The sequence below is a fragment of the Sinohyriopsis cumingii genome, chromosome 1, assembly GCF_028554795.1.
Source record: "Sinohyriopsis cumingii isolate HCF-2022 chromosome 1, ASM2855479v2, whole genome shotgun sequence".
In the NCBI taxonomy this organism is placed as follows: Eukaryota; Metazoa; Mollusca; class Bivalvia; order Unionida; family Unionidae; genus Sinohyriopsis; species Sinohyriopsis cumingii.
Genome location: NC_142961.1, coordinates 82199045 through 82211176, shown reverse-complemented (window position 1 = coordinate 82211176; position 12132 = coordinate 82199045). Strand labels below are relative to the sequence as shown.

The 12132-nt window shown below is 35.8% G+C and overlaps 1 protein-coding gene across 2 annotated transcripts in view; it reads right to left on the bottom strand.

Moving 5' to 3' along the window:
- Positions 1-5978: 5978 nt before the first annotated feature.
- LOC149807237 (leukemia inhibitory factor receptor-like) overlaps positions 5979-12132 on the bottom strand; it is a 59751-nt gene continuing 53597 nt past the window's right edge. Inside the window, exons 11-15 of one of the 2 annotated variants that reach the window (XM_089963909.1) lie at positions 11877-12038; positions 10827-10982; positions 10111-10201; positions 8910-9002; positions 5979-6977 (exon numbers count right to left, since the gene is read on the bottom strand). In XM_089963909.1, coding sequence (XP_089820035.1) covers positions 8915-9002; positions 10111-10201; positions 10827-10982; positions 11877-12038 — 497 coding nt within the window. In that variant the 3' untranslated portion in view covers positions 5979-6977; positions 8910-8914. The remainder of the gene's footprint in view (positions 6978-8909; positions 9003-10110; positions 10202-10826; positions 10983-11876; positions 12039-12132) is intronic. The other variant, XM_089963915.1, reaches the window with a different exon arrangement.

The window sequence follows — 12132 nt, the reverse complement described above, 5'->3', positions numbered from 1 at the left end:
TATTGCTAGGTTGCAACTAAATTATTCACACACCCTCCCGTTTGTTTGTACCCACCTACCGAGTTTAGAAAACGAAAAGCACGAAGGGTATAAAAATGTACAAAACTTGTCATTTCATTCATTGATTTATCATTTAGAACCTATTGTAAACAAAATGATTGCCCGCTGTCTATTTATGGTTTCTAGAATAGTCTATTTTAATAAAAACTGTTTCGTCTGCATCCAATATTTGTGATGTCTAGTTTTAATATTTCTAAAACAAATTGTACAAATAAATAGGAGGAACACTTGTACACTTGTGTTCAAATAGAGGTGAATCCAATCTTACGGAATTGTTGAGAGTTTAAAAGACAATGAATTACATCACATTTGTTGCTTAAAAACATAGACTAACCCAAGCAAATATGGTGGTTATGTTGCTAAAATAACTCCCATTTGATTAGTCACGCAAAGAAGTTGACAGTTTGGGACCCCTTGGTGCCAACCAGGTTAGAACTTATAAATGAATTTATAAAATGACTAATCTTTTGCCTTTTTTAATACAAATATCCTTGATGCCTTCTTTTTTAAAATCAGTGGGTGTACACACAACCAGGATCATGTGAGAATACTATTTTCTGTTCAAGTTTTGAAAACGATAGATCCAATATAGGTTCCGTTTTCTTGACACAGTGGCTAGAATTTTATTTCGCCATGTCAAAGACAAACAGCGAGAGAAAGTGAAAATGTTTCTTCGAGTTTTTAGACATCTAAAGTAAATTTTGTTGTCCTGGATTTTAAGTTGTCACTTGGCTACCCATTGTTGGTTGATAAAAGTTATTTTTGTACCAAACGAAGTCTTTTTGGAAAAGTGTCTTCAAACAATTCTCTAAAAATATTTGATCAGAAATGTCATCTGTTGTTCATTTTTTGGGAGATTGAATCTACATAAATATATTCCTTACGTAGATGAGGATATAGAGGGAAATGAAACGCAGTCAAATCAAACCTGAGTTCTTGAACAATCATCATGAAAAGATCATACCATTCCAATGAAAATTCAGAAGCTAAGAGATGACGTTCTGATTATGCACAGTAATACAATTATTAGCAGAAGTTCGCCGGAGGATTTCTTGAAAACATGATCGATCCTGATCCAACACTATCTACCATCTTACCTCTTCCACAAGGCCGAGAGAGACAAAATCAGCAGCCAAGAAAGACAGTCGATCGTTAGACCCTGACGATTATCTTCACATTCCAGCTACCGAAAAAGTGACTTCCAGAAAATTTAGAACAGCGGTGTACACGTATACAGTTGAATTCAAAGACAATGAATCTCCAGTTCCAAGGGGAAAACGCGACTTCATTACGGATGTATTTGACTCGTTCTCAGAGGAATTTAAACGACTGTACCAAGCTAATGATCAGTATCTTCGACACTGTCGATGATTCACGACAGTTTGAAATCTCCTGTATATTTGTGTAACAGTATGCATCGGTTGTGAAATAGGCTATAGCATATGAGTGCACTGTTAATTCCATTAAAGGAAATTGTTTTGTTACGACGCTAAAATGGTTTATAGCACAAGAACACACTGTTAATACCGTTTAAATGTTCTCTTTTTGCCTCGACATGGAAATGGGCTATAGCATATGAATGAACTGTCGATGCCATTAAAAAGTTATGTTTTGCCTCGGCAAGGAATTGAGCAATATAGTATACTTGTGGACTGTTAATTATTTAAATATTATAGGTATAGTTGAACGAACCTTTAATTCGCTTTAATTTCTTTTATTATGGTGTTTGATTGAAGGGTGTAATAGAAGCTATTATTGTCTAGTCTGGCAAAAAAATTCCTCCATTTTGATAACTGCTAAAGTTTATGTACTTTAGACTAATTCAGGATGTTTTTTTTAATGGAATCAGTAAATTTGGTTTGCTGTTTGTATAGATCATGCACGATTTCCACAAGTATATTATGCAAAGCAATTTCAGCCACAATACATGAAAGTAACATAGAGCTATGCCATCATAAAGATAACCAAAGTATTATAACGGGGGGTGGGGGCGGTCATATCACTCGCCTCAGACACGAATGCAAACAACTTAACCGTACACCTGTCGCTCTCAGAAGTTGATAATATCTGTAGAGCGCCCTCATAAAGGCCACATAGGTATTAATATTATTGTATGGTTTAGTATTTGTTGTATAGCTGAGACATTTAGGTCAGAAGCATCAAAACAGGCCTTTTAAATAATTATCATGTTTTCCCCCACAGAACAGTAGACATTAGTAGCAATGTCCAGTCAAAATCCATCCCGGCCACCGCCATTTATGATGGAAAATGAGCCATTTTGAAAATGCACATTGTATTTTCTAAACATAGCAATCAATGATATGCTGAAAGACAGGAGCCTGAAACATGTCAGAAGTATTAAAATCTTACAGTTTGAAAATGGATAGAACATATAAGGTTCATGGAGGTCCAAGGTCAAAGTTTAAAATATCTTCTAACACTAATTTCGACCGTTAATTTAGATATCCTAATTCAAATCCCTATTATTTCGTCAACCTTGGTGTCAACTATCCAAGAAATACCTCTACGCATTGCATTATTCAATGCCCAGTCAGTAGGACCACCGGAAAAGCGCACAGAAATAGTTAATTTTATCAACGACCAAAATGTTGACATATTTTTCCTGACAGAAACATGGCTGAAAACATCAGGCGATGAACCCAAGTGTGTGGATCTAACACCCACTGGTTACTCCATCAAGTCGTTCCCCCGTAATTCTCGCGGAGGTGGAATTGCTGTCATTTCAAAGAACTCCATGATAAAACGTCTAAACTACACCACAACATTCAATTTCGACCACACATCGTTTGAACTAGTCCAAACCACACTCACACTGGATCAAAGGTCAGTCCACTTTTTTCTGCCTATACCGCCTTCCTACTAGTAGAAAAAAGAAAAAACAAGCTGGCTGACTCTCTCTTTTTGGAGCAGTTTCCGAATCTCCTGGACTATGGAAATTCGATAGGTGGCAACCTGATTATTCTTGGAGATTTCAACTTTCACTTTGACTGTCCCGGAAACTCAAATACATCACCCTCAAACAGGCAGTTAACCAACCCACCCATAAACATGGTCACATTTTAGACTGGATTCTTCATAGACCTGATGATAACATTCTACGGTCCTCCCTGGTATCCCATGACCTTGCATCAGATCACCTCTGCATTATATGCCATCTTGACGTATCAGTCCCTAACCCTCCACCTTTATCTGCTACTAAGAGAAACCTCCGTATGATAAATAGAAACAAACTAATGCACGACATCCAAGCTAACCTAACAACTTGCTTACTTCCTACCGCAGAAAAACTCGATAACTGTCTGCGTTCATTGTTTGACAAACATGCCCCAGCTACCAAGTGCAGAGTATCAATTCAAAAGTGTTCTCCATGGTATAGAAGTGTTAGGGACCAGCTTCGCACTGCTAAAAGAGACCGCTGTAAAGCTGAGAGGCTCTGGCTTTCCACCAGACTCACTATTCATAAGCAAATCTATGAAGATGCTAAGAAGAATGTCACAAATATAGTCCATGCAGCGAAATCAGCCCACTACACTACTAAGATCATGGAAAGTTCCAGCTGCAAAGAGCTCTTCGAGATTACTAACAAGCTAATATCAAGGAACAAATCAACACCACTTCCAACTACCTTCTCTCCAGTCGTCCTTCCGGACATGTTTGCAAATTTCTTCCGTGACAAAGTACAAACCATTAGAGAGATAAGCTTGACACCACAATTTCAATTGACTCGTCGTCACCATACAGTTGGGATACAGAATTTGAGCGGCAACCATTAGCAGCATTTGAACCTGTCTCTATGGATTTTGTACGTACAATCCTGATGAAGAGTGCACCAAAGTCATGTGAACTTGATCCAATTCCAACATCACTGCTGCTTGAGTGATTAGATCCAGTATTGCCTTCACTAACTGATGTTATTAATACCTCTCTCTCATCCGGGGAATTCACATAATTTTTCAAAACTGCCATTGGAAAGGCTCTCATCTAAATTCAAACAGTCTTTTCAGCAATGTACAATCTGCATATCGCCCTTGCCACAGTACTGAAACTACTCTTCTAAAAGTAGTTAATGACATTCTCTCTGCGTTGGATAGCGGAAAGATTTCAGTCCTCACCATCCTTGATTTGTCTGCAGCATTTGACACAATAGACCATGATATATTACTTCACCGTCTCCAGCATGTATTTGGTATTCATGATACAGCTTTACTGTGGTTCAAGTCCTACTTGGTCAACAGGACACAAATTGTATCTGCAAATGGAATACACTCCAGCCCAGTTGATCTATGTTGTGGTGTCCCACAGGGGTCTGTTCTTGGACCTGTTCTCTTCATTATGTACACTCAACCACTCTCAAGTGTCATAGATCATCATCCAGTGTCTCACCAATTGTACGCTGATGACACCCAAATACACAAATCTAGCCACCCAACTGAAGTTGATGCTACCATCCAAGGTGTGGAGAGGTGCATTTCTGATGTGAAATCATGGATGACATGGAACAAGCTGCAGATGAATGATGATAAAACTGAGGCCATTCTGATCACAACACAAAGACTTTCTCATTCACATCCTTTACCTTAAACAATAAATATCAGCAACGCCAACATTAAATTAACACAATCAGTATGAAACCTAGGTGTTACTCTGGACAGTACTCTCACATTGCACCAACATGTCATGAACATATGCAAGGCTACATATCTTCAGCTGAGATGCATCAGCTCAGTTCGCAAAGATCTTTCAGTTGATGCCACTAAAACACTTGTGTGTTCATTAGTACTTTTAAGACATGGACTATTGTAACTCAGTTCTGTCTGTTTCATCTCAATATCTACTCCAGAAACTTCAAAAAGTTCAAAACACAGCTGCTCGGATCATACTTAGAGTACCACGATCAGAGCACACCTTCCCGCTGCTCTGTACCCTACACTGGCTATCCATTCGATCCAGAATCAAACACAAAATGTGTTCTCTGTGCTACGTTTCACTGTCGGACTCTAGTCCAACATACCTATCCGATCTCACCCATGTGTACACACCAGCAAGATACTTATGCTCCTCTTCTGACAATCGTATACTCATTATTTCCACTGAGAAAACAAAGTCATATGGACGGCGTTCTTTTGCATACCAAGGCCCAGCAACGTGGAATGAATTGCCCACTGAACTTAGACACAAAGACACAGTGATCACATTCAAGAGGGCTCTCAAAACTCACTTATTTCGACTGCAAGAACAAACTTAAAAACCTAATAATGTTTCCTACTTGAAATATTCTCAGCATGTTTTTTTATTTTTATTTTTAATGTTTTTCTAATTTCATGGTGTTTGTTTTTGGAATAATATTATTATATGTTTTTTATCTTATAGTTGTTGTCTAATGTTGTAAAGCGCTTAGAGCTTCTAAAGATTAGGCGCTATACAAAGTCCTCATTATTATTATTATTATTATTATTATTATTATTAGAATATGGGAGAAAGCTAATCTACTTTATTTTTTAATTTCATACAGATGAATGAAATTACAATCCAGTACATGACCTACTATCCAATGAAAAGGGTTAGGAGTGTTAATACACATACCCTATACTTATATACATACAAACATACAAACATGCTGACACCAAAGACAGGTGTAAGGGTTTTTAAGGTTTCTTTGGGTTGCAAAGATGCACACACACACATGCATCAATGAAATGTTCTTACTCAATCAAGGCAAGATATTCTTAGTAACACTGAAATGTCATTACTCTATCATGGCTTTTGAGACGATTGCCGCTGGTGGATGGCTCTTAACACTAGCAAATCATATCGCCTGGTCTAATGGGCATACGTTTCCAATTTGTTTGTAGTTGTAACATCTGTAACAACAAGCAATAAATACACAAGTCTTCTAATGCACTCACACAATTCTGTATTTGTATATTTTATTATTTTCATTGATGTTTACTGTCGCAAATTATCCATTTGTACGCCCATGCAGTGGCAATGCCGGTATAAAAAAAAATATATGAAGCAAAATATTCGTCTGTCAACGTACTATTCAAGAAAAACCAAAGATGAGACACAAGGTTTTCATATTTTTTAAAAAAAAAATACTTATTGTAAGTATGCTAGTTATACAAGAAAAAAATAAACAACAAAAAAACAAAACAAACAAACAAACAGAATAAAACTGCTGTGCCACATAAACATAATATAGATTAAAAGTATGCGTAAGAAACCGGCCTTTCTTTGGTTAATTCGTCCTTTCTTGTTGTAACAAACACGGATTGCTCCTGCAGGCATTAACATTATTACTGTTCATTTACTTAGTCCGAGCATAACTGCTATAATACCTGTCTAATTAGAGCTTATGAAACACACTATAAACCATTTGTTAATTGTCATCGAATACATTATTGCATAACCCATAGTACTTCTTGAAGTGTTTGATCCAATCAACGAAAACAAATCGAGATTTTAATTATCGTTATGTACCAAAGAATTTGTTAAAAAATATTTTTTTTAAAGGGTTTGATTATATAAGAAGCGTTTCTTGATTGTTCATGTATTCAGTCTCTTTTGATGCAGGTTAAGGTTAATTCAAAGAGTATGCATCAAATATATTGACAACAAAGTATCGTTTCGGGGGAGCATGAAAAAGTAAATGATGGATGGGATGGGGGTGGCAGGGGGGCGAGGCTTCTACAACATCCTGCAACTTAAGCGTTTCCATTGGCAAAAGTGTAACCATCACTTCGCGCTCATTTATTCTTCATTTTGAGGGGCAGGGGCAGTCTTGCAGTCTTACAGCCAGTCGGAACCATGCCTTCCAGGATACGAAGCTTAGGTAGGACAATCATGTTTCCATATGCCCCGTGCTATTAGCTTCAGTTATTGCCCTCACCAGAAATCTAAACGGAATAAAGAAGAAAAGCAATGTGATTCGTTTGTTTTCACCAGATTACTCTTCCTATGGGCAATTATGCTGAACAAACAAGCTCAAAACTAGGTAGATAAATCTAATAGTGAACACACATTCTGAATTTGTGTGATATCTTATTAGGTGTCATCTTAGGAGCAGATTTGAAATGGAGAAAGGCCACAGCTCTATTAAAACAAGCTCGATAAGGTAACACATTTATTAGCTCGATAAGGTACCAACCCTATTATGATCGAGGTACCAAATCTATTAGGATTTGGTAGATGTGACAGAAATAGCTCGATAAGGTAACACATCTTTTATGATCGAGGTAACAAATCTATTAGGATTAGACAGATGTAACAGTAATAGCATCTTCGCTAGCCAAGGTTCCGATATGTTAACCCTATCTACACCTTGGTGTATCGAGCAGATATGTCCGTGCTTCGGATCTGTGAATTTCATTGGATGCGGCGGCAAGCCACCGCATCCAACCAAAATTAAGTCGTTCAAATTTGAATACTGTTCCTACATGATCGAGACAAGGAAAACACAACTTGAATGGACTGATAAATAAGCGATTTTCCACTCCCGGTCTGTGTTTCTACACATACCGTTTACTCAAACACACCTGTAATGGCTTCTCTGGTACGTAGTCATACTTTGGATGTTAAACGTACGAAATGTCCTTTTTAAGTCAGTTAGTTGGTTAGTTGGCATTACATACTAAGAGAGGCAACTCATGAAATACAATAGATGTCGCTAGGACAAATTACTAAAATATCTGTTCGAGCCGCCAAAGTGAGATATGGTTATCATATCGGAACCTTGCTTAGCGAATATGCAGTAATAGCAGCATAAAAAATAGCTATGACAAGCAATGTCTGTGAAGTTTTACAAGAAATTATTAAACAGCAATAGTTTGAACAGAAAATGGGGAAATTATTAAACAGCAATATTTTGAATAGAAATTGGGAAATTATTAACAAGAATATTTTGAATAGAAAATGATGAAATTATTTAATAGCAATATTTACAATAGAAAATGGGGAAAATATCTTGTCATATTTGACCGTACCTCGTAAGAATAAACAGGCTGCTGTTGTATACATTCTTTCTTTTTACACGCAAATACATTCTTCAATTTTAATGGATCATTAATAACTATAATATTTTAGCATCAAGTTCGGCAAAGGTTGAGAAACCAGATTTTCATGATGATCAAAATGCACAAAATCATAATCGTAGACAGAGTTCTATATTGTGCTGATGCTGCAGTAATAACTTTGCACATCTATTTTTTTTAAATGGTTGGAAATGAAAAAACAAAAGTTTGACCCGTTCTTTGCTGTATCATATGAAAAGCAGTTTTGGAATTTAAGTACTGTTGACAGAGCTTATTAACAAATCTGTATTATGATCCAAATTTATGCATAAATAAGTAAATAAAGTTTACATTTTTTCTCCAGGTAAGATCAGTAACATTTATTGAAGCTGACCATGATATTAAACCACAAAATATAAGCGTACATAGTACCATTTCGGTAGGAAGACTTGATGAGGTATTTATTTCTGTAATGGTTCACTGATAACCAAGAATTACACTATTATTTGAGTCATTAATCTGTGTGACCGTAAGATCAATACTTATAATTTTCTTGACAGTTGTAACATTCCTTGGAAAGAATAATAGAACAAAACGAAACTAAAAGCAACTGAAATGTCCTCATATATACAAAGATGCAAAACCGAGATGAACGCAAAACTTAAACAAGTTGTAATGAATGGGCAGCCGGATGAACGGACATATGTAACATTATATGCACTGCCACTGTTATGGTAGAGCACAGAGGAAGAAAAAAAAAACAAGCCGACTTTACTAAATTTTCATATAAAATGATCAGTCAAAAGGAGTTACAGTTACCCTACTCAATTGTTCCATGTCAACATCACTCTGACATATGAAACATCAGCTTTGTGTCGTGTTCTTCTTTCTTTTATATGCTTCTTAACTTTACTGAAAATATAATTTATCAATCAAAGAACCAATCAAATATATTGCATATATTTCATAGCATATAAATTCTTATATTTAAAATTGCATTAAAAAAGGTCCTGAATAACACTGATTTACAAGTAATTTTCTACAATTCAGCAACTGTCATTATCTGCAATTCAGTAAATTTAATCATCTGCAATTCAGTAAATTTAATTATCTGCAATTCAGTAAATTTAATTATCTACAATTCAGCAACTGTCATTATCTGCAATTCAGTAAATTTAATTATCTGCAATTCACTTAATGAAAGCTGCGTAAGCAAAACATATTTACAATAAACATGTTTGTGAACTTTTTTAAAGACATCAGTGGAAACTATGGAAACTGATGGTTATATGCAAGACTTTACAACGGCAAATTTCAGAACTTAAAATTTACTCTTAGAACAAGTGGAAAATGTTTAATTTGGAATGATACTTTGGGACTTTAATATAATATTTTTAATCACGGTTGATTTGACCAGAAACTTTGGGAACTATTTTGATGATAAATATCTCCCTTAACACATAAAGCGCTAGTATTTACTTGAAACAGGCTCAATTTAAATACGAAAGTGCAAAGTGCATAAGAATCACTGCATCTCATTGATTTTGCTTATTTCAATCTCAAGGAGAAATCAAAGCATTATATTCTCGTAAATAAATGACACATTATCACGGGTTATTCAGCTTTGTTTGTTTGATTTTTAGAAAGCATTTCATTTAAGATATTTGTTTAAAGAAATAAATTAAGTTACCTGTTAAGATAGTTAAGATAAATTTCATTTTTAATTTTGAACTGAAATAGATAAAACATCAAAGGATTTGAAGATAAACATTCCTAATAATGTTTAACGTCAAGCTGGTGTACAGAACGTATCTGACGAGTGACAATGGATGGAGATGCACAAAGCGGAATGCCAGTTGAAGTAAATGCTACTGTGTGGAAATGAATAAAAGAAGGACGTCAAGAAAAATTGCATAGAATCGTTGCCTAAATTCGTGCAAATTTAAATGTGTTAAACTCTCTTCAGAAACATGTGATTCTACTTTTTATGATTCATCAAAGATAGCAATTGAGATCATACCAATATAAACAGCATCCAATGAAGAAACAAAACATTGCGCATGCACAACCCAGCGAGACTTCTAGGATGGGAAATGAATTTAGTGATGAATCTGAAATTTTAATTTACAATTTTGCAACATATTGTTATTTTGCTGCTTAATTCACACACACACACACACACACATACACACACACACACACACACACACACACAGAAATACACTTGTAACTTTCATCCTCTTATTGTCTAAAGCAGGAATTTCCTGGAATCAAATATTTTGCAAATAAACATCCAGCAGTACAAGTGCTTGGTCAATAGATGGTATGTTTTGCTTTTAAACTCATATGCCGCTACTCCATAATTGGTAAATTCTACGATGCTGACTAACAATTCAACATGTTAAAACGGTTTCTGGAAAGATAACCACAAGATACGTTCCTCAGCCTAAGTCGTATTGAAGCGTTTCGTTTGAAAATAAATAGAAAACAATATGTGATTTCCATTCTTTTTCGGTTGAAGAAGGCTCATGGAGTTACTGGTAGTAGGAAACATACGAGTAATTCGAACAATATAGAATGCCATGTAAGGAGGACAACATTTATAACGTATTATTTAATAGCGTCTTATTTACAGTGAACAGCTTGAGTTGTTACAGAAGGTACTTGTAAATGTACAAATTATAATTTTTATTTTACGACCAGCATTTGCACATCTTTTTATCTCTCAGTACTTACTGCCAGAAACAGGTTTTCCGATAACCATATCACTTTTAGGACCGTCTCCTTTACTGCACCCAGCACTAAGTTGTACTCCGTAAAGAAGTTTGGTATCCAGTCCTACAATTGTGTAGGACGTCTGCTGGCCATCGACCGTGATGTTGCGCGCCGGATCTGAAAGTTTCGTACATCTATATTTATTCACCTGCGTATGGTAATAGTTACAAACGTCAGCATGCAAACTAAAACTGTTTCTTGAATATTACACGTGTAAACAAATAGGCATACATCTATATGTTCTCTTTTCTTTAAAACATGCATGGTTAACTTAAGAGATATTCCATGGCTTTTTTTCTGGAAACATCACTGAAGCCAACTGCATATCGTCTCTTCTTTTCCTAATAAGGATGTATTTATGAGGGTGTGGTGTTTTCTTGAGTGACAACTAAAGGAGAATTAATATTTAACTGCCACTGACACTTTTCTCAGGAAATGGAAATTTTCTATGCAATTCCATAATGAAAAGTAAGTATTTTGTAAATTACCAGACGCTTTACAATGTAATGGTCGTTCAGGTGTACGAAACCAGACGTACAACCACCTCTTACAAGTTATGACTCTCATCTTACTCGAAATAAATCAGCCAATGACAGTTTGTAACCAAATGGAAATCACCAATAGCTGTACTCAGCTAAAATGATTTTCATTTCTAGTATTTATGCTCAGTAGGGTGTACTGTTTGCCTGCTTACGTTTCTTGATCCAATACATCTGGATTAATTCTGACTTAGAGAAGAGGGGCTTGTCGCAGGAATATCTTCTGCATAAGTCGTGTCAGTAGAAATGAGGAATCCCAAACCCAGGGGTCCATTAAGTCGACATTTATATAAATTTACTTTTTAGCTGATGTAAATAATCACGAAAAAAAAATTTTCTTTGACCATTGAGTAACAAGAAAGCACACCGGCTTGCAAATAATTTTCACGAGAATCTTTGCATGACCTAGATATAGCAATGATTTAATGTTAGAAATCATTTCAGTTTAATATCTTTCCATCAAATACCTCACCTGTGCAGTTAACGGGATCAGAGGTCACTTCACAAAAAGTTATGCGGTAATACGTTATGTATGCTCTAGTCCTGGTACATGGAATTGAATCCCACGTCACGTGCAGGGACCCTTCTAAACCAAAAGCCATGAGTTGCACATTGTCCGGAGACTGGGTTATATCTGGTAAAATAAATGGTTTAAGTAACAGTAGCTTTTCACTGAATATGTTCGTGTGAATTTCTACATGTCGTGTACTGGACCTTATTTACATTTG